The 23,902-nt window shown below is 37.1% G+C and overlaps 1 protein-coding gene across 5 annotated transcripts in view; it reads right to left on the bottom strand.

Annotated features, from left to right (window-relative positions):
• The window catches only part of GNAI1 (G protein subunit alpha i1), a 109,097-nt gene that overhangs the window by 68,223 nt on the left and 16,972 nt on the right, over positions 1-23,902 (bottom strand). Inside the window, exon 1 of one of the 5 annotated variants that reach the window (XM_070469847.1) lies at positions 12,731-12,852. The exons of 2 other annotated variants lie outside the window; for them this stretch is intronic. In XM_070469847.1, coding sequence (XP_070325948.1) covers positions 12,731-12,758 — 28 coding nt within the window. In that variant the 5' untranslated portion in view covers positions 12,759-12,852. Of the gene's footprint in view, positions 1-479; positions 503-10,467; positions 10,492-12,730; positions 12,853-23,902 lie in introns of those variants that run through there. 2 more of the 5 variants (XM_020882908.2, XM_020882910.2) reach the window with 2 other exon arrangements.

Raw genomic sequence — 23,902 nt, 5'->3', positions numbered from 1 at the left:
ATTCATTACAGTAATGGCTGCACTACAATGTGAATATACTAAAAAAACATTGAATTGTACCCTTTAAGGGCAAATTGTATGGTTGGAGAATTACATCTCAATAAAGATGTTTTAAAAGTTAGTGAAAATCTGATAGACTATAATTAGAAAGATAGTTTTAAGAATATTTCAGTAGTAACTTATGGCTACTCAGGGGAAAGCGAGGAAGGAGGTACACTGGGAGACTGTGATTGACATGTACACTACTATAAAATAAACAACTAACAAGGACCTACTGTATAGCACAGGGGGCTCTACTCAACACTCTGCAATGATCTATATGGGAAAGAATCTAAAAGGACTGAATGTATGTATATGTAGAACTGACTGACTGCTAGTTACTGCACAGCAGTAACTAACAACACTGTAAATAAACTATAATCCAATAAAAAAATTTTAAATAGATTATTTTAAAAGTAGATTACAAACATTCCACTTACCTCCTTCTTAAGAAACCGTCTTGAACCTCGACTAATGCTTGCGTCTCTGCTCACAGAAGACCAGCCTTTTCTAAAGGGAATCTTTGTTATACCTACTCTTCTCTCATGTAGACCTTCTGACTACACAAGTTGCCGAAAGACTAGTGATTTTACCTAAAGGAGAAGTCCAAAGATTTCATACCTAGCAGACTAGTGGTGCTTGTTATGAGAGAATGATGTATCTCTACTATTTTAGTCTGAATGCAGAACTAGCAAAATATTCCCTGAGGAAGAAATTTTAACCTGTAGGTCTCCAGATTTGCAAAAGTTAAAAGCTTTTAGGCCATTCAAACAGTCGTTTTAGAATTTCATTAAGGAGAGCTCTTCAGAGAGCTCCTACAAGGGCAAGGGGATGGAAAAAGCCACCCCTAGTGCCAGATGTAGGGCAGGACGTGGAATCGTCCTAAAATTGCCATTGTTAAGTCATGATTCTTGCTCCTCCTTTTAAATCCAGGGATACTTAAAAAGAGGAAAAATCATAATTTAAAAAATTCTGACAGACAACAAAATAGTCAAAACTATAAGAATCAGGAAAAGAACTACAGAAGAAGGGCGATAAGAAAACTACTATTTAAAATACTTAAACTAGATAAGATGAAACCAATAAATTAATACAGAGTAAGCAACAAGAAAGAAACCAAAAATAAAGCACAAACACTGGCAACAGAGGAAATATACAAGCCCTACAAACATAAACAGACAGCCAACCTCACTGATCACTAAAAGGAAAGTAATGAAATATTTTTAGCTAAATCAATATGGTATAAGGAATGGTGTGCGAGTGAGTACATTCTCATACTATTCCTGAAAGTAGAATGGTTACCACCTTTCGGAGGGCAACATATAATACATTTCATAAGCCTTAATAAATACCCTAGTCCAAACCATACAATCCTTTTTAGAGATCCACCGTAAACATACTTATACATTTTTTAACAATAGAAGAGTCGAGTCAACCTAAGCGTCCGGTAATAGGAAGCTGATTTAACAAATCATGATAGACATACAAAAGTATTTTTATAAAAGCATTAAAATGTGATAGTTTTATATGAGTCAACATAGAAAAATGTTCAGGATATGTTATGTGGGAAAAAACAGGCTACAAGAGTGTATGAATAGATTAAATATGTGTGTTGGAATATACACATACACAATCAGTATCTAGAAGAATACACATGAAATTGTTATTAATCCTTGAGGCTAGGATATGAAATGAAATGTCTTTTCACTTTCTAGTTTATATATTTTCATAAATTATTTTCTAATAATCAAATATCACTTTATAATAAAAATGGAAAAATAGCATTCAAACCATATAAGTAATGTATCAAGCAGGCAAGTGCAAAAAGAGATTAAGGCTTATCAGGGTTAAAAATAATAAAGACTGAAAAAGAGGACAAAGCTAAATAATTTCAAAAACTGAAGAAACAAAACATGCTCATATTTAAGAATAAAAATAACTGTATAACATAAACTGGGAAATAAACAGATTGTTTTAAAAAATGCAAAAAAGCTTTATGTGAAAGAAGATTAAGATTGTATAATGGTAAGACAGCTAAGACTATAAACAACAATTTTGAAACTGAAAAGTTGAAAATCTAGTAAATTAGATACCCACATGTAAAAGAATAAAGTTGGATCCTTACCCTGCACCATACAAAAAAATTAACGCAAAATGGATAAAAGGTCTAAACATAAGGGATAAGACCCTAAAACTCTTGGAACAAAACATAGGAGAAAACTTCATGATATTGGATTTGACAATGATTTCTTGGATATGACACCAAAAGTTCAAGTAACAAAAGAAGAAACAACTAAATGGGACTTCATCAAACTTTAAAATTTGTGCATTAGAAGATACTAAAAAGAAAATGAAAAGGCAACTCACAGAATAGGAGAAAAAATATTTTCAAATTAAATATGTGATAAATGATGAACATCCAGAATACATACAGAAAACTCCTACAACTTAACAAGATATTTATCTTGTTAATAACCCAATTAAAAAATGGAAAAAGGACTTGAACAGACTTTTCTCCAAAGAAGATATATAAACAGCCAAAAGGCACATGAAAACACACTCAACCTCACGAATCTTTAGGAAAAGGCAAATCAAAACAGCTATAAGATACCACCAATTAGGAGACTACTTGTCAAAAAACAAAAACAAAAACCTATAAATAACAAGTTTTGGGAAGGATGTGGGGAAATCAGAACTCTTGAACACAGTCGATGGTAATGTGAAATGGTGTAGCCACTATGGAAAATGGTATGGCAGTTGAAACTTTAAAAACAGAATTTCTTATTCTAAAAAATGAAAATTAAAAAAACAGAATTACCATATGATCCAGCAATTCCACTTCTGAGTGTATACCCAAAAGAATTATAAGTAGCAACTCAAAGAGATATTTATACACCCATGTTCACAGCAGTATTATTTACAATAGTTAAAAGGCATCAACAGCTGAAATGTGTATTAATGAATGAATAAACTGTAGTATATACAAACAATGGAATATTATTCAGTCTTAAAAAGAAAGGAAATTTTGATGCGTGCAACAAAGTAGGTGGACCTTGAAGACATTATCCTAAGCCAGAAATAAGCCAGAAAGAAAATACAACCATTCCATGATTCCATTATACAAGGTGTACAGAATAGTCAAAACTCATAGAGATGGAAAGCAGAACAATGATTGCTAAGGGCTAAGAATGTGGAGCTATTGTTTAATAAGCACAGAGTGTCAACTTGGGATGAAGTAAAAAAAGAAAAGAAAGCTAAGAGCAGAAGAATTGATGCTTTTGAAATCAGGTGTTGGAGAAGACTCTTGAGAGTCCCTTGGACTGCAAGGAGATCCAACCAGTCCATCCTAAAGGAAATCAGTCCTCAATATTCACTGGAAGGACTGATGCTGAAGCTGAAACTCCAATACTTTGCCCACCTGATGTGAAGAGCTGACCCATTTGAAAAGACCTTGATGCTGGGAAAGATTGAGGGCAGGAGGAGAAGGGGACGACAGAGGATGAGATGGTTGGATGGCTTCACCGACTCAAGGGACATGAGTTTGGGTAAACTCCGGGAGTTGGTGATGGACAGGGAGGCGCGGTGTGCTGCAGTCCATGGGGTCACAAAGAGTTGGACATGACAGAGTGACTGAACTGAACTGAACTGATGATGTTCTAGGTATGGCTTTAGTATGCATGGGCGGCGGGGAGGGGGGGGTGTTTATAATAAATTTCACAGTAATTTAAAAATAAAATCTAGGAAGTTAGTGAAAAGGGGATATGACTAAAGATTTCTACAAGACATTTCACATGCACACGTTTATATAAATTTTTGACCTAAGGAAGTTCCCTGGGCTTCAAGGTGCTGGTAAAGTTCTGCTGGAATCAGCACAGGGCAGTGATTCTCAAAAGGGATAGTAGTACAGCCTCATGGGCAGTGTAAAGGAAATTTATGAGAGCATTTTTGGTTGTTGGAGTGGTTGGGTGTTCTATTGCAATATACAAAACAATCCTATCAATGAGGCACTGGTCTTGTGTTCTGTACAATTTTCAAATGATCCTTTGGCTATCCCTACCGTTCAAAAAAACAAACAAAAAAAAATGTTCATGATCTGAGTCTAGAACCTAACCCCATTTCTCATATAAACACAAAGGCTTTTTTGCACAGTTTTAGCATATACTGGATTTTTCCGGGAATGCTACTGCTGCATAAATGGGGAAAATATGTTCTTATCATTTAGAAATTTTAGGAAAGCTGAGCTCCATTTCTGACAATCACATTCTCAGTAGCACACATACTGCAGTCTGCATGTGCAGCAAACTACATAGATTCCATACACAGAACAAGCATCTGAGTTTTATAATGACCTATAGTTGTGGCTGAGTTATCAACTGAAAAACATAAATTACTTTCTCACAATACATTGTAGTTAAACTGTTATAGTGTGAAAGTCGCTCAGTCATGTCTGACTCTTTGCGACACCATGGACTATACAGTCCATGGAATTCTCCAGGTCAGAATACTGGAGTGGGTAGCCATTCCCTTCACCAGGGGATCTTCCCAACCAGGGATGACCCAGGTCTCCTGCATTGCAGGTGGATTCTTTACCAGCTGAATCACAAGGGAAGCCCAAAGTGTTATACTGATTGCTTTTTAATATATATATAATTATAGGTTATTATTATCTACCAATCTTGTTTCAAAATATTATGGGGCACATTAAAATTTTTTCTTCTACAAAAGGGGGCAGTGGGCCTGATAAGGATGAGAAACGTTGATCTAGAACAAGTAAAATATGGACCACTTTTCCTTTCTCGGACACTTTCACTTCAGTCCAGAACACTAACCTCCATTTTGAAGTACAGAAAAGAAAAGCTAAGTCCACATGACTCTTACTGTCCATTATTGACATTGTAAATGTCTGTTTTCTACAGAACACCAAGCACTGCAAGAAAGACCTTCTTCTTTTGTTCCATCCATCCAGGAGCAGTGCTCAAAGGCAGGATGCCCATCAGTCAGGAATGTAGAAGGATACAGGTCATTCTTATATTAGCTGAAGGCTGGACAAGAGTTAACTCCAAGTTTCTTTCTAACTTCAAAAAGTCTATGAAACTATCAATAGTGCTAAGGTGAGTTTAAGTTACCAAACCCCAGGAAATAGCAAGTCATTAACCCACTCATTCTCAATGGTTGTTGAAATGCTGTTAACCAACCATCTCGTCAAGCTCTCAGGACTAGCAGACATCTGGTCCTGTCTAAAACATCCATAAGATATTTTATCCACACCAAAATGTCCTTGATATTTGGCCCTGTCCAAAACTACTTGGCATGAGCCAAATATGCTCATGGATGTTTTAAATAGGACCACATGTCCAAGAAAGGCTTTCACAGGCAACATAATGCCCCAGGTGATAGACCTCAATGATGACAACTGTACCAAATCACTTTTAAAAACCACAGGTATATATTTTACAGAGCACTATGTGTAGAAGATCCATTTCTATTCCCAACCACTGACATTAAAAACAGGGGGAGGAAAAAGGAGACTGAAAATAATTTTATAAATATATATATATATATAATCATCATTCAAAACCCCCATATAGTTTGAAAAGACTAAAACTAAATTATAATAGTTAAAGCAACAATATTAAAATGGGCACTCAATCCAAGTAATCATAAAGACAACTTAGAATTCTAAATTAATATCAATATGCAAATATTCACAACAGAATTAACTGTGAGACTTCACTTCTTCAACAGTGCTCTATAAGCAATCACTTAAGAGTCAAGCAAATGCCAAATGTATTACTACTACTAACTTTATGATTATTTATAAGAGCAATGTATCGATCTTATTTTGCACACAGGAAAATGATCTAAATAGCACCCTTTTAAAAAATATTTTCATTCTTACCTATTCAGTACCCAGCATAATGCCTAGTGAACAGCAGTAAGCAAACTGCATTTGTTTCTGTTAATGTATGAAAACAGCTACCTTTATAATTGGTGCTAGGTGATAAGCACTATACTAAGCACTTTGCATTAATTTTTCATCAGTCTTTTTTTTTTCATCAGTCTTAATAAGCATTGCCATTACTATAAGTCATTACTATATTATAAATACTAAAACTAAAGCTTAACAAAGATTACACTAATTATCCAAGGTCACACCCCTTGCAAGTAGAGATCCAAAAGTCAAAGGTTCTATATTAACTACCTTCTCTGCTATGATAAACCAAGACAGCATATTAAAAAACAGAGACATCACTCTGCTGACAAAGGTCCGTATGGTCAAAGCTATGGTTTTTCCAGTAGTTATGTATGGAGGTGAGAGTTGGAACATAAAGAAGGCTGAGCACTGAAGAAATGATGCCTTCAAACTGTGGTGTTGGAAAAGACTTTGAGAGTCCCTTGGACAGCAAGATCAAACCAGTCAATCCTAAAGGAAATCAACGCTGAATATTCATTGGAAGGACTGATGCTGAAGCTGAAGCTCCTACACTTTGGCAACCTGATACGAAGAACTGACTCACTGGAGAAGACCCTGATGCTGGTAAAGACTGAGGGCAGGAGGAGAAAAGGACAACAGAGGACAAGATGGTTGGATGGCATCACCAACTCTGAGCCTGAGCAAGCTCCAGGAGGTGGTGAAGGACAGGGGAGCCTGGCGTGCGGCAGTTCATGGGGTCACAAAGGCTCCAACATGACTGAGCGACTGAACAACAACCTTCTCTGCCTTTAATTCTCAAGGAAGGACAAAGTAATGAAGGTCAAACAGGATGACACCTTCTGTAAAAAGGATGCAGTAACTGTTATGGAAATACCTTACAGATTGAACTTTGTTATTTTGATTATATCTGTAATTAACTTTATTTCCAAAACAGAGAAAATTAAGAACTGATGTTCCCAAACATTGTTCTTCTGAGATAGATAACATGACCAGCTTAAGAGTAATCTAGTTTCTAAGAAGTACTACAGTGAAAAACACCCCCAGTTATAAAGTAGTTTAGCTAAAAGAAACTACCTACTAATGAAATATCTGAAATATCAAGTAAAAATAAATGCTAGCATATTCAGTTTCACAACAGACAGAAAAAATCTTCAGCAAAAACTCAGGGTGAACTAACTGAAAAGTAAAGACCATCATTAAAACAATTAATCATATCACCTGACATTTAAATTACCAAAACATTATAGGAAGCATTTATACTTTACATAAACATATTGAGTTTTATTTTTATACAGAACAGCACACTAAACTGTCCAGTCACTTTTCCATTAGTAGCTTCATGAAGGAATGTTCACAGCATTTTAAATGACAGAAAGAGAAAGAATTGGAGGCATCTGATCTGTAGATGTGAGGTGAGATTTGTGAAAAGACAGAATCACTGGGCCAGAAAGGATTTGTAAAGGTCACCTAGTATCTCTGTTAGTCTTAGGGAGCACTACAAGGCTACACCATTACTGAGAGATGAAAATCTGTTATTTTTAGACATTAGAAGAGAGGGAAAATATCCTACTTCCTTTAAAAAGTCACCCCAGAGATGAACAATATTTAGAGTCAAACCTCTATTTATACTCAATGTAAATCCTTGAATAATCCTGCTTAAGTCCATTTCCTTTCGTATGGTCTTCATGGAATGTGCAAAACAGCTGGCCATCACACTACATGTGAAGTCTTTAGCTTTCTCTTTTGGGGTGGGGTGGGAGGGACACAAATATGCCAGCTTTAGCTTTTTCTCATTAGGCTTTGTTTTCTAATCTGTCACAAATCCTTCTCTCTGATCTCTCTCCATTCCTCTTAAAAGGCCAAGGGAGGAAGTAGGTGGTTTCTCATGCTCTAAAATGTCAACCCACTGTTATTAAGCCATCATTCTTGCTTCTCCAATTGCTAGTATCTTTGTAAAGTCATCAAATGAAAGTTGAAACATCGTGAAGGCTAGAGAAGAAAAGAAACAGGCAAAGAGGAGTGGAGAAGTTAGGTAAGCCTGGAATAAACTGCTGACAACTTTGAAGACAACTCACAAAAAGTAAACTGTAAGCACTTAGAACAGAAATCTCTGGCATGAGGAAGTAGCTACAGGTTCACTAAAAAAGGTCAGTACTATTTCGATGAGATTATTAGACAGAGAAAAAGGCATGACTACACTTGAGCCCAAAAGTAGCTTAGTTTCAGAAAGGCTTTAACAGATATCCCATAATATCCTTGTGCTCAATACAAGAATACAATGCTAAACTCTAGTTTAGGTGGGTGTGTATCTGGTATCTATTTAAATAATGGGATTAATGAATTACTATTTGTGAATAATTAGTTATAAAACTTATTCTTTAATCATGAGGTAGGAGGAAAAAATAGAAGGAATACCAGTATCTCTTAGTATCTCAAAATTCAGTACTAAAGGGCAAGGACAAATTGTCTTCACATATGTTAAAATGGATGTAGGAAACAGAACTTAGACTCAAAATTTCAAATTTTCAAATGTAGGTTACTGGTTTGAGCTAAGTAGTTACGTAATGAATTTCAGTGGGATATAATTAACATGCCAAGAGTAAAGAGCAGTTTGCTAAACATCAAACAGAGTGACGGAGAATCTACTCTAAAAAGAACATACTACTAGAGGACGTGCAGAGATTAAGCAGTGTCTAAGTCCTTGCTGTTGTGTAAATACATGTGGAGTTTGCAAACAGGTGTGAGCTCACCTACAGCAGGGCTACTGATGCTAAGGTGTCTGAGAGTAATGATTACAGAACTTAAATTATTTAACTTATACAAAAGAGTGAGAGGGTTCAGGGAAGGGGCCATTCTTTTCTTTAATCATCTAAAACCCTTTCAGATGCTACATAAGAGAGAAGTGACACAGATACTGCCAGAGGGAAATACAGGGACACAAACACGCATGGAACCTAGCTGTGTCAGCCTCCCCGGGGTCATCGCAGCAAGTCAGCTCTGAGTCTCCCCACGAAAGTGCAGTTAGCACTTGGACTGAAAAACAAACCCAGGTCCACACATGACTTTTAAACCGTTGAATAAAGATCCTATGGGGAGACAAGGGATAAAATCTGTATCATACAATGTATTCCAGAACCTAACAATATTGCCCGCACACACCCATTCTTCCTTCCCGTTTCTCCTCACTGGAAGTCACCCCGACCCTCTTCCATTCTCCTCTCACATGCTTTCTCAAAACCCAGCCATCATGCACAGCCACACCTGTGAGTCTGTGGCTGAACAAGGACCATTTATTATTTCTCCCAGGCATCTTAAACATCTCTCCCCTAAACTCAAGGAACTGTTCAAAGCATCCCTTCAACCCAAGAAGGGTTTCTTTTCAAAAGGAGAGATTTGCTGTTGTTGCTGACATGGGAGCTCCAAGAGCAAAACCTTCTTGAAAACACGAAACTGAAGAGAATTCTGCTGATTCTGCTTGGTATCAAAAAAGCCAATTCCAGAAGAGGTAGCAGAGTTCTTTTCCTGCCTTTGGTATTAACCTTGGTATTCAGGTGTGTAGTCTCAGTTTGAGATGCATGAGAAGAGTATATATCTCATCTATAAAATGTGTATAATAATACAAACTTCCACAGTCAGCTGCTGTAGGATTTAATAAAATAACTCAAAAAACCAAGCAAAGTACCTGGCATATTAGTAGACACTTGATAACAATTAATGAAATAAGCCGATATTTACAGATCCCTTGGGACAGTGTCTGGAAAATGCTAAGCAATATATAAGCATCTGCTAATAAATAAAACTAAGAACCTTTCCAGTGATTATCAATTATGCTATACAATTCCATGATCCAGTAGGAATGTTGCAGGGATAATTTTAGCTTTTAGAAGAGGAGGATGGACTAAGGGACACCGAAAATCATGTTCAACACAACTTCCTATTAGTCTATGACCCAATGGTTTAGATTGTGGGGTTTCCACTTTAGAAACAAATACAGGCTGCCTTAGCAAACAATAACATTATAGATTAACACGTACTTTAAATTTTAAGTTAATAAGAATCCAAGGAGTTTATATAATAGAGCCACTGTTGTTGTTCAGTTGCTAAGTCATGTCTAATGCTTTGCGATCACATGGTCTGCAGCACGCCAGGCTTCCCTGACCGTCACCATCTCCCAGAGTTTGCCCAAGTTCACGTCCACTGAATTGGTGATGCCATCCAACCATCTCATCCTCTGTCATCCCCTTCTCCTCTAGCCTTCAATCTTTCCCAGCATCAGGGATGACGTACTTTTAAAAACATACAACATTTAAAGAAATTCTTTCTTATTGACACAAACATAATTAAAGAGTGGAAAATTTCACTCGCACGCTCAGTAGTAAATAGTTGACATTCTTAAACTCTCATTCCCTAAATCAATGTCTTCTAATATATTTCCCTTTAATCACCAAAGCTGTACTGAATTAACTTCTCAAATACTTCTTAAAACAACATACCATTGCTGAGTTAAGATCAAATTTCCTTCTCAATATAAATCTCCAGCTAAGTAAACATGTGCCTTTGTGACATAGCCACAGTTTCTCCAATACTCATACATCTGACTAGTGAAACAATACTTAACAGAGTCGTGAAAATCAAAGGAGGTAATAATGCAACAGTACTTTATAAACTGCTGAGAACTATATATGACTGAGTTTCTCAAAAACTATCCTTGGAACACTAAAATGAAGAATGCCAATAGGTGTTCTGTGAATACCAAGCTGTATAGTATAATAAGGTGCTTACCATACCTACTTTAAGGATATACACAGTGAACATAAGCATATTAAAGACTAAGAAGTGTCCTACATTTAACTTTAACTCAGTACTTCTTAGAGGTAATGAGAACTAAGGAACCATTCTACTTGATTTATGGAAATTCAGAAAACTGTTGCAAAATAAGAATACAATATCAACTATGATGTTAGCTATCAAATTTTTTTTTTCATGAAAAACAATATTACTAAGTGGAAGGAGATATGAACTTGGGCGAACTCCAGGAGAAGGTGAGGGACAGGGAAGCCTGGCGTGCTGTAGTCCATGGGTTGGACATGACTTGGCGAATAAACAACAACAAAATGGAAGGAATATAAACAATATTAATTACTGCCTTGCTTAGAAAACATTCAAATTGTTTTACCAAAATATCCTCTTTTTCACACTGCTCTCAAGAATATAATATGCTATTAACAATTCAAGGTAATATTCTTCTTTAACTGGTAAAATCACTCCAAATAATACATTAGCAAATAACTTGAAATTAAGTCTCTGATTTGCAAATGGATATCATAAGCACTATCTATTTTCTAAACTTAATGAAAATCATCAAAGGCCACAATCAAAAGAGCTAGAAGCTGCTGGATCAATTTCCAAACTCTGACTTGTACTAGGTTTATCCTGGATATTTACTTATTCCAGTATGGGAATATCAGAATACATCTTACTTATGTGGAAACCTCTAGCCTAAAATACAAAGTTGAGCATAATAGATCTTGTCTTGGAGAGTAACAGATTTTTTTTTTTTTTTTAACATGGAGAAGCTCTTCAAAGATCACCTGGCTGCTTCCTCCCATCTGTAAAAATAACCAAACTGTGGTCCAGAGAACCACAGAAACGCCAGGTTCTATGAGCTGTTGCGTTTTAATCTAGACTCTGCTGACTGTCACATGCTTACATCATGTGCAAACAGTTCCAATGTTTCCCTTCACATTTAAACTGTCTGCAGTGAGCTACCAATAAACAATGTATAAAAGTCACTTCTGGGGTGATTGGTGGGATCATTTAAAAAAGAAGCAGTCATTTTCCAGAGAAGCTGCAGGAGAGCTGCCTGTGAAGCACAGATCTATGAAGCAAAGTAACAGGAAAGATTCATTTATTTACTGATGGTTAATGAGTGATCCAGCCAAGCCAGGAAGGTCAACATTACCTACCACATAATAAGTATTCAGCATGTGCACAGCCCCTGATATATATCTAATCTCCACAACAAACCCTATAAAACAGATATTTTCTTACAAATTCACAGATGAGGAAATTAAGCTTCTCAGAAATGTAGAAATGCATCATGGTCACCCCACCAGTTAAAGTGTTGAAGTGAAGATGGACATTGAATTCCGCCTGCTTGAAAATTAGGATCTTTCAGCACAGAAAAGTGAAGCGGAAATAATCGACCTGGAGACAACTACAGCTAGATTCTCCGCCACCCAAACGGGAAGCAAAGCGTAATTCAAAATGTGAAAATAGTTTGCTGAAAAAGAAGACAGTAAATAGAAACATCTCAAAGTGTCTGCTAAGAACCACCCACCGAGTTTATTTCTTGAACTTGAGCTGCGGTCATCTAAGATTTAAGGCTTTTCTAGACAAAAGAACACACTATATCAAAAGAAACTGGGGGGTGGGGGTGATGAGGAGTCAATCCACACAGACTGGCTCAAGAACAAAGAACGATGGAGCCTCAGAGCTATGGTTCTTAGCATGATGTCAGACAGCTATGCCGGTACAAGGGCACTGCAATCAACAAGCAAATCAAACCTAAACAGAACTGTTTCACAAAAGTCTCCATGGGGCTGTGAGAGCACAATGCTCCGGAACCTGTGCCAGCAGCTGGGGCCAAGGACAGAGCTCTCAATCTGACACGGGAACCACAAGAGACCTGGAGAGACCACGAGACACACAGCACACTCAAGCTGAGGCAATGAGACACGGCAAAAGCTAGGATACCTCTGATCTCAACAGCCTTAGAAGACATCACCACTGCGAGCTGTAGCCAGGGCACTGGAAAGCAGCAGAGTTCATGCAGAAGCCAAGAAAAAAGACACGAGGGATCTGAGTCTCCCTCACAAATCTCAGGGTGCACTTGGTGGAATTTGAAAAGTATGGATGTCCTGAGGCTGGCAAGAGTAGCTTGGAACCTCCTGAGAATACAGGGCTTTGCCCTTTGCACTGTGACTTTTTATCTGAAGGTTGCTCTTTGGGAGAGAAAAGTTTAATGAAATATCTAGAAACACTGTTAAGTATTAGTATGCTTATTCAGCATGTGAACCTCATTAAAAGCTTTGCCATTTGAAAGAAATGATTTCATTTCTGTACTCAAAAGCCCTCCTTTAAAAAAAGTATACTTATACTTGGGGGTTTGTTTCACCTAAAAGGGTATCTTAAAAATCTCTCACCTCTAGATCCAGTCTTAAATCTCTTACCACTAGATCCAGGGTACAAGAGCCTTCTCTTGCCTTATTTTCTTTTACTTCTTCCAACATGCATCCAACAGGATGCATGGCATACGATAAGCCCATGGTAAATGCTCAGTGAACACAGCATATTTATTTAAGATGGTGGGAAAGTGTTCGGAAGAATTATGCAAAGAAGCATGGTGCCCTCCACAACTCAGGCCTGCTCCAACAGCTCTGATCTTAATGTCATCTGGAAGACAGGCAAACTTGCCTGCTCATCTGTACATTCACTTTCTAATAGTCTGCTCAGTGACACATTGGATTTCACTCTCTTAAACATCTAGCTGAATAACTGTGTCATCATTCGTTCTGGAATGCCATTGCTACTTAAAATTTCAAAACCTCAATTATAATCACTGATCTTTAGTAATAAAGACACCAGCCTACTCGCTGACTTTGACACCTTAATGACTAAGAGTGCCAAGTCTTGAAAACTAGACTACATAAAATATATTTAAGGAAGGTAAGCACATACGAGTTTTTGTTTAACCTTGACAATATCATTTGATCTCAGAACAGAAACAACACACCAAAAAATACATTCTGAAATCAATGAAGTCTAACTATTAAAGATCTGGTATATACCAAAAAAAATTCTTATGCATTATACGTGTATTATCTGATTGAAATATAGAATTAGGAATTATCTGAAATTCACAATACTAGCAAAGAAAATTTTATTTCCTTTTTTATGCAGGAAAAAGCAATTCAATTATGATTAAAATATTAAAAACAGAAAACAATCCATGTATTCGTTTAATATCAACTCTCAGAATCATTTGTCCTTATTCAAGTTAATGAGACTCTATTAAAAACATTAAACTTTTACTAAGAAAAGCTCAATAAAACAAAAGCTGTATAATCCCACTGAGTCAGGAATTTTAAAAAATCTCTGCACTTTAGTTAGAAATACAACATTTATAGACAATGCACTTAAAAATGAGTTCAAACGCAGGCTAAGACAAACTAAAGAATAACCAGCATATTATTTAATTTTCCCGATAATATATAATAGGTATTTCTTCTGTAGCAGTATACCTAATTAAAGATGACAATATTTTATAATAATAATCTACTTTAAAAATATTATACCTGTAACCTAATAAATAAGTCCAAGTCTTTCACAATTAGACTCCACATATAATTTTGGAACACGGCCTGGAAAGCTATTCCGGAAGCCAAAGTTCTAGTTACAATAATTGAAATCTAAGTTCTTCCAAATTGCAGAAAACACCATTTTCAAGAGATACTTTACAGTTTTCTCTTAAATATAAAATGTACCAATCATTTGCTTTACTATAACAAAGAAAACAACCTTCAAAACTATATAATTGAAATGTATTGTCAACCATGAACCTAAAGAAAGTTACTCTGGTAAAGGAATATAAATTATGGTACAAGCTTGTTTATCTGAGAAGTACCCACCTAAAAAACTGAAAGCTCATATATATCCAGCCTGGAAATTAATGTACACAAAAGAGTTCACAGAACCAGATTTTTTCTAGCCATCCCTGCCACTCTTTCCAGGGCAAACTCTTAAGAATCTGGGGAAGGTTAAGGCTTTATTTCTTAAATCCCTGTGCACTGAGTGCAATCCTAGTTTACCATAATTGCACCAAATACAAAATTAACCATGGTCACAAAGAGGCTTTAAAGTATAACCTTAACAAAACATTTACAACCCAGAACTCAACTAAACACAAATCATTAGAGCCAAAAAAATAACAATTAAAATAAAGGTGCACCTCTCCATTTTTCCTTAAAAATCAGTTCAGTATTATAAACCTGATCACCAAAGAGACTGTGGTAACTGGCTCTCTGAAATATTTCTAGGAATTACACTACAGGAAACAAAATAGAAGTCACAGAAGATTAAGAGTAAGAAAACTAGACAAACCTCTAAATGCAAAGGAAAAATAAAGTACTATTTTCAGTGCATTAAAATTTTTTTCATCTTCTCAACCATGAAACAAAGGATGTATCTCTTTTTTGATGGTTACTGAGTAAAGTTGATGCTGTGAATGTGCTGCACTCAATATGCCAGCAAATTTGGAAAACTCAGCAGTGGCCACAAGACTGGAAAAGGTCAGTTTTCATTCCAATCCCAAAAAAAAGGTAATCCCAAAGAATGCTCAAAATACCACACAATTATGCTCATCTCACACGCTAGTAAAGTAATGCTCAAAACTCTCTAAGCCAGGCTTCAGCAATACGTGAACAGTGAAATTCAAGATGTTCAAGGTGGTTTTAGAAAAAGGCAGAAGAACCAGTGATCAACTTGCCAACATCCACTGGATCATCAAAAAAGCAAGAGAGTTCCAGAAAAACATCTATTTCTGTTTTATGCACTATGCCAAAGTCTTCGACTGTGTGGATCACAATAAATTGTGGAAAATTCTGAAAGAGATGGGAATACCAGACCACCTGACCTGCCTCTTGAGAAACCTATATGCATGTCAGGAAGCAACAGTTGGAACTGGACATGGAACAACAGACCGGTTCCAAATAGGAAAAGAAGTACGTCAGGGCTGTATACTGCCACCCTGCTAATTTAACTTATATGCAGACTACATCATGAGAAATGCTGGACTGGAAGAAGCACAAGTTGGAATCAAGATTGCTGGGAGAAATATCAATAACCTCAGATATGCAGATGACACCACCCTTATGGTAGAAAGTGAAGAAGAACTAAAGAGCCTCTTGTTGAAAGTGAAAGAGGAGAGTGAAAAAGTTGGCTTAAAGCTCAACACTCAGAAAACTAAGATCATGGCATCCAGTCCCATCACTTCATGGTAAATAGATGGGAAAACAATGGAAACAGTGGCTGACTTTATTTTGGGGGGCTCCAAAATCACTGCAGATGGTGACCGCAGCCATGAAATTAAAAGACGCTTACTCCTTGGAAGGAAAGTTATCACCAACCTAAACAGCATATTAAAAAGCAGAGACATTACTTTGCCAACAAAGGTCCATCTAGTCAAGGCTATGGTTTTTCCAGTGGTCATGTATGGATGTGAGAGTTGGGCTATAAAGAAAGCTGAACACAGAAGAATTGATGCTTTTGAACTGTGGTGTTGAAGACTCTTGAGAGTCCCTTGGACTGCAAGGAGATCCAGCCAGTCCATCGTAAAGGAGATCAGTCCTGGGTGTTCATTGAAGGACTGATGTTGAAGCTGAAACTCCAATACTTTGGCCACCTGATGCGAAGAGCTGACATATTGGAAAAGATCCTGATGTTGGGAAAGATTGAGGGCAGGAGGAGAAGAGGATGACAAAGGATGAGATGGTTGGATGGCATCACCGACTCAATGGACATGAGTTTGGGTGAACTCCAGGAGTTGGTGATGGACAGGGAGGCCTGGTGTGCTGCGGTTCATGGGGTAGCAAAGAGTCAGACACGACTGAGCAACTGAACTGAACCAAACTGAGTAAAGTATCAACGGCCATATTTCAGACAATTAATATGACCCCTCAAATAAGTTCACCAGAAATACTTTTTTATATATTTACAGTATTTTAGCATTCTTGAAGGAATAAGCATCCCATCTTATTAATAGGATAACTTACTAATCTCTGACTTACTAATCTCACTTTTTTCCTATGGCGAATCAGAGCAAAAACACTCCCAATTATTCCTTATTAACCTGTAAAAATGGAAATGTTTTAATTCCAATTTGATAATTAGACATACCAGTGTTTAAATATACTTACAAAGTTAGAAAAATACAAGCATTAATTATGCTTACCAATTTTAAGACATATATTTTATAACCAAACCCTTAAAACAAATATATAAAACTGTTTATTATGCCTATGCCAAAGAAAAAAGAATTCAAAGTTAAAGTAAATATTTTGATTCTTGTTGAAGTGTATATTAGACCTGACAAGCTGATTAATTTAATCTGCCCTCAGTTTCCATCATTATCAGTTTGTCACTGAGAGGGTTATTCTTACACTGTGGTATTATCTTTGAAATGTAGTATTTTAGTTACCTTGGCTAATGGGAAAGTCACTGATATAGAAAACAGTTGTTTTAAAATCCAATAGTCCATAATTTTTTCCAATGGTAAATATGGTGTAAAATGAAGTCGTTCAGTTGCGTCCAACTTGTTGCGACCCCATGGACTGTAGCCTACCAGGCTCCTCCATCCATGGGATTTTCCAGGCAAGAGTACTGGAGTAGGTTGCCATTTCCTTCTCCAGGGGATCTTCCCAACCCAGGAATCGAACCTGGGTCTCCTGCATTGCAGGCAGACGCTTTACCGTCTGAGCCACACTGCGGGCCAAATATAGTGTAGTAAGTATAATTAACTCTTTCTTCAAAGATTCAGGATATTCAATTTTACTGTTTTTTAAACATTAAATTTCATGTCTCATTTTAAATACTTCAGCCCTAGATCTGAATTTGGAAGACATGGTACTAAATCTACATTAACCTCAGATTAGATTCTGAGGTTTATTTCTCAAACCTAACATTGAACTATTTTAATGTACATGTATCATTCAGTATTCCCTTTAAAAAACATCTAGCTAAAACATCTCATTATGCATATCAATTAATATAGGTGTTTTAAATTATTGCTCTTTCCACATAAGACACAACTGTTAATTTATTCAACCAATATTTAGGAAATGTCTATTCTGTACCCGGCTCTTTCACCCTAATACACCCTTTAATTTCACAAATGCAAAAAAAAACCTACATGAAATAACAGAAAAGTAGATTACTTCAGATTTAAGCTTAAGAAAGTACTGATAGGCAGTATACCAAGATGGTTAAGAACCCGGAAGAGATGTATATAAAAGACCCAGCCTGGCCACTCAGCAGCTGTATATCCTTGGGCAAATTACATACGAGTCTAAGCTTCCATTTCCTACTTTGTAACATGACATTATCATCACCTTCCTTAGTTTTAGAAGACTGAAGGGAATAGGTCTGTGAAAAAGAAGAGAGGCAATGGAAGTACCTTTCATGTAAAAAAAAAAAGTTTCTGTGAAAGATTTAATATTTAAATTTTAGATACTCTTAAACCTTCCAATGGGAGAAGGAAACGGCAACCCACTCCAATAATCTTGCCTGGAGAATCCTGTGGACAGAGTAGAGCCTGGTGGGCTGCTGTCTATGGGGTTGCACAGAGTTGGACACGATTGAAGCGACTTAGAAGCAGCAGCAGCAGCAATGGAAAAAGAATGAAGAAAATAAATACGAAACTAGAGAAATCAATTCAAAATGAAACGCATCAACCTAATTTCTTTTTTTTTTTTTTTTTGCTTGTATCCCTTAATAGCTTAAAGACTGAATAGGGAACAGCTCCGAATTTGAAATCCTGGTGCCTCCTTGTACATGTTCAAATACCACCTTCAGCATTTATCCCTCCTGTAATGTTTGCTTTTGCTTTATGTTACCAGTAAACTCCTTAAGTTTTGATGCTTTTGAACTGTGTTGGAGGAAACTATTGGAGAATCCCTCGGATGCAAGGAGAGCAAACAAGTCAATCCTAAAGCAAATCAGTCCTGAATATTCATTGGAAAGAATGATGAAGCTGAAGCTCCAATACTCTGGCCACCTGATGTGAAGAACCGAGTCACTGGAAAAGATCTTGATGCTGGGAAAGATCAAAAGCAGGAAGAGAAGCGGGCAACAGAGGATGAGATGGGGGGATGCCATTACAGACTCAATGGACATGAGTTTCAGCAAGGTCCGGGAGTTGGTGATGGACAGGGAAGCCTGGCATGTTGCAGTCCATGGGGTTGCAAAGAGTTGGACACGACTGAGCAAGTGAATTGAAACTCCTGAGAGTAAGATCCATGTTTGATGTGTGTGGCATCTGCTGTGGTAGTCAATTTAATATTTATTAGTGAATCTGCATTTACCTCCAAATATACCTTGTTTCCCCCACATATAAATTCAGGTTACTTGGTGGGTACAGTACTGAGCGTTATGATTCATGTTATCACAGATGATGCATCAATGGGCATTTATTCCAATGACAGTGAGACCATAGGACTAAAGGGTTTGAATAACTCAATTAGAGAAAGGGGAGGAGAATTGGGGCATTTTGCCTAGTAGTACAGGCATGCCAAAAGCAAAGGCAATGTATACCTGACTCCTACCACTACCAGCACAGAATAAACGTTAATGGGAATTGTATATGTAGTTTTGTTTGTAATTTTTTTGGGTTTCTAGCTGATTAGGAGAAAGAAATGTATGACTTCTTTAAACCTAATTACATGTTTGCACAACTGTATATAATTAAGTGATACTGCAATACATTTAAAACAGTATTAGGAATCTATAAGAATTGTTTTCTCTTTATTAAGGATCCAGATATTATTCAATTTGGATGAAAGTTGTTCCAAACTCTCTCTACTCATGAACATATATGGGCAGGACTGGAAATTGGGAAGGATGGAAGGCTGTTCCTAGAAAGAGGAACAGTATGAGGAAGGGTATCTATGGGGAAGCATGTGCAGTGTGCAGAGAGAGACAAGGGATCATCATGGGAAACATGGAAAGGCAGGGCAGACGCCAAACCACAGAGGTTCTTGATTACAAAAGTAATAAACATGGTAATTTTCTGTAAGTTATCACAACTATTACATACTTCTGAGTAGCTACTACTGAGATCAAGGCTGTCACTCAGAAGCATTAATTTAGAATGAAGGGTAGAAAGTGTGTAGGTAGGAAGTCCTGGCAGGAAAAAATTACTACAGTTCAACTTAACATGAAAATGGAAAAAAAAATGGATGATGAACAAGACAATGGAAATTATTAGCAAACAAGGCTTGGGAAGTAACAGATGTGAAAACACACACACACAAAAGAGGATGCCAAAACTGACAAGAATTAGCCAAGAGTAACAATATTTCTGTGTTCTTACGTAATATGTCAGTCAAACAGAAATATCTGGAAAATAAGAGAACCAACACCTGTGTGGTGTATCCAGCACACCGCTTGAGACATAAAGCACTGTAGTACCCTGCATAGCCCTCCCTCATTCATTCCCTCTCTCTCTTCTCAGGAATCACCGGCACTTTGAATTTGATGTTTATCTTCTCCACGCATTTCTTTATACTTTTGTTATATACATTTGTACCTATAAACATATGGTATAGTTCTTAAGATTTTTTGTTTAACTTTGCCTGATTGTGCCATAGAATAGAAAGTTGCTCAGCTTGTGTCCAACTGTTTGCAACTCCATGGACTTATACAGTCCACAGAACCCTCCAGGCCAGAATACTGGAGTGGGTAGCCGTTCCATTCTCCAGGGGATCTTCCCAACCCAGGGATCAAACCCAGGTCTCCCATATTGCAGGTGGATTCTTTACCATCTGAGCTACCAGGGAAGCCCTGAGTGGCCATAGAGCATATCATTTACAAACTGCATAGGTAACTTACCATTGTCACTGAGAATTATCATATACCCACTTTCTCTTTGAGTATTTCATTCGTAGAGTTGTTTATAGTATTTCATTTTTAATAATAATCTTATTTATTTATTCCTGGTCATTTATTCCTGAATATGAATAAATCTAGTATTTCCAAATTTTACTTTTACTACTAACAATATTGCAGGAAGTATTTTTCTTGGTGTTAAGTGTTAACACTTTCTCTGGAGTCCAAACCTAGGAGTGGGATTCCCTTTTGTGAGGGATGTATATCTTTACTAGATATGCACAAAACATTACCCCAAATGGTTCTGCCCTGATGCTCCCACCAACAGTGTATGAAAGTTGTCCAGATTAGTATTTGGTGTTGTCTGATTCAAATAAGTGTGAAACGGCGTCTCATTTTAATTTGCACTCCCATGAAATGTATGCATGTTCCCCTCCCCCTTCGTTTAGAGTGCATATGTCATCAATGTTACTATGAATGAATGAATCAATCTTGCCTACTACAGTTTGCAACGCTTTTTCTTGTTTAAGAAAGCCTTCTCTACTTCTGTTAAAAGTTCTTAAGCTCTGTGTCCTGAAGGCACATATAACTAAGTGAATATAAAAATATCAAGTCATAGTTACATGGTCTAACAATTTAAACAATTCTAAACCATAAAGAAGGCTGAAAGCAAAAGTGGCTCAGTCGTGTCCGACTCTGAGACCCCATGGACTATACAGTCCATGGAATTCTCCAGGCCACGAAACTGGGGTGGGGAGCCTTTTCCCTTCTCCGGGGGATCTTCCCAACCCAGGGATCGAACCCAGGCCTCCCAGACTGCAGGAGGATTCTTTACCAGCTGAGCCACAAGGGAAGGGCAAGTTCTGAGAGACGGCTGCAGGACAGGGAGGCCTGGCGTGCTGCAGTTCATGGGGGTCGCAGAGTCTGACACCACTGAGCACTGAACTGAATTGTATCGATCTCAAGACCGAACAGCTCAGAACACAGGAGACAATGAATAGGACTGATAGAAAAGTTTAACAGAAAGCTATTTTTGTTGTCTGAAATGCAAACAATAAATTATTTTCTTATACTGGATGTATATAAAGGATTCAGAAGCAACGTCATATATTTTTCAAACAGTCTGACCGCCCTCTTCTTGGCTTTACTGAGAAGCAGGCTCAGTGACTCTGCACTGCTCTCAGACCACAGCTGCCTGGACCAGAAAAAGAGTGCGCACTGGACCAGCAGGAGGCCCAGTCTTCACCTAACAAAGACCTGTGACTCCAGAGCTTGGGGTAAACGTTGTGATAGGCAGATCAGATCTGTCTAATTTTAGAAAACTAATTCAGGGTTTGAGGCAATGAGTGGTGCAAGGTGAACTTTAAGTTCATGGAATGCGGAAACCAGAGGCTGGACGGAAATCATGGAGGCAATGCCGTACACAAGCCAGAGCCAAAGGCACCAGCCCTGATTCCCCACCAGCCATTTTCAAGAGTTTCAGCCTTGGGCTTCCTCTGAGCCCCTTGTAATAATCATGCTCTCTTTGCCAGAGCCGGCTGGAGGAGTATCTTTTCCTAGCTAATAAAGAGCCCCACCTAACAACAGAAATGTTCTTCACACACTTATCATGTCAGATATTTACTGTATCATCACAGATGCCAGTTTACATTTAAGAGATTGAGATATAAAATTGAGAAATAGAGAGCTAGAAAGGAAGAAAAAACTTTGTGAATATATTATGCCCAAGAAAGCTGAAGAATGTGTCTTTTATAAAGTCTCTTTACTGAAGCTGTAACAGTAGACTGCATTAAAGTATGAAATTACCATGGATCTATATCATATAATCCATTATTAATTGAAGAAATGTATTCAAAAGACTAATAACACAAATGCTCTGGCTAAATGCTTCAACTTAAGGCCACACATCAAGTTTTAGAAACTTAATTATAGTAAACTAAAGCTTTAAATCACAACAAATGTAAATGATACCTATACACAATTAAAAACCAACTTATCTTCCATCATACTATCTATATGGGTAACACATGACAAATAATTACACCCCTATATTTGCATTTGAAATGTTCTATCAAATAAGCCAATTATCTTGATTGAAAACTTACCCACATAATATTTAATAGTTAGAAATACCATAAAATCTAAACACCTAATCTTAACTTAGATTTTCTTAACTCAGATGTCTTCCCTGGTGGCTCAGCCAGGTAAAGAGTCTGCCTGCAACGCAGGAGACCTGTGTTCAAATCCTGGATCAGAAAGATTCCCCTGGAGAAGGAAATGGCAATCCACTCCAGTACTCTTTACTGGAGAATTCCATGGACAGAGGAGCCTGGAGGGCTACAGTCAATGGGGTCATGAAGAGTTGGACACAACTGAGTGACTAACAAATACACACAATCTTAACTTTCAGAATCCAGACAAAATCATCATGCCAAATTATTTTATTAGAATATTATGATTCTTAAAATAACAAAGTTCAACTCTCAACTTATTCCCCCATGTAGAGGAACCCATTCTAGAAATTCCTCATGGCTATGTTTATTCAGAAAAAATACACTGCATACCTGACGGACTCATTCTGATGTTTGAATTTTCTAATATTTTTGTTTTTTAAAATAGCATTTGTCCACTAACGAACAAAAACATCCACACACACCCAAACATAATCCAAACTCTACACAAGTCTATGAATCACAAAGCTTAAGTCCTACTGGCTGAGTGTCAAAAGCCAGCCACTATGAAGAGTCTGTTAAGAGTTTCATATTTTTCAGAATCATTCTTTACATACTGCTTACTTCTTAGAGTCTCAGTTACTTTGGATGTGACTGCAAGAACTACAATGGGCTACATCTGTAGACTGACAGCTTTTCTGGAAATGAGTTCTGAAATGCCACGTGCACGGTGTAAGTTACTGTGAAGCTCATTACATATTTTCTGCTCCAAAAGTTTTTGAACAAAAACTTTCTTGGCAAAAAGCAGTAAAAAAAAAAAAAAACAACTTTTTTTGGCAAAAAGCAGTAAAATTCAACTTGACGTATAAAATGCAATCATCCAGAGCAAAGTTAAAATGATCTACTACAAAGGGTAACACAAATGTCAGAGTGGAAGAAACCCAGAACCCAGTTTTTAATACTTAAATTTGTAACAAGCCAAAAATAACCATATTGTTCTTATCTAATGGTAAAATGCTTAAAGAATGCTTTCTCTACTTTAATTAATACCAGCTTCCCAAAGATTTTTCCATTCCCAGATACCTAAATGCAGGCC

Source organism: Odocoileus virginianus, chromosome 1 (genome assembly GCF_023699985.2).
Source record: "Odocoileus virginianus isolate 20LAN1187 ecotype Illinois chromosome 1, Ovbor_1.2, whole genome shotgun sequence".
NCBI classification, from domain to species: Eukaryota; Metazoa; Chordata; class Mammalia; order Artiodactyla; family Cervidae; genus Odocoileus; species Odocoileus virginianus.
Note: the sequence above shows the minus strand (reverse complement) of the source record. Positions and strands in the feature narration are given on the sequence as shown.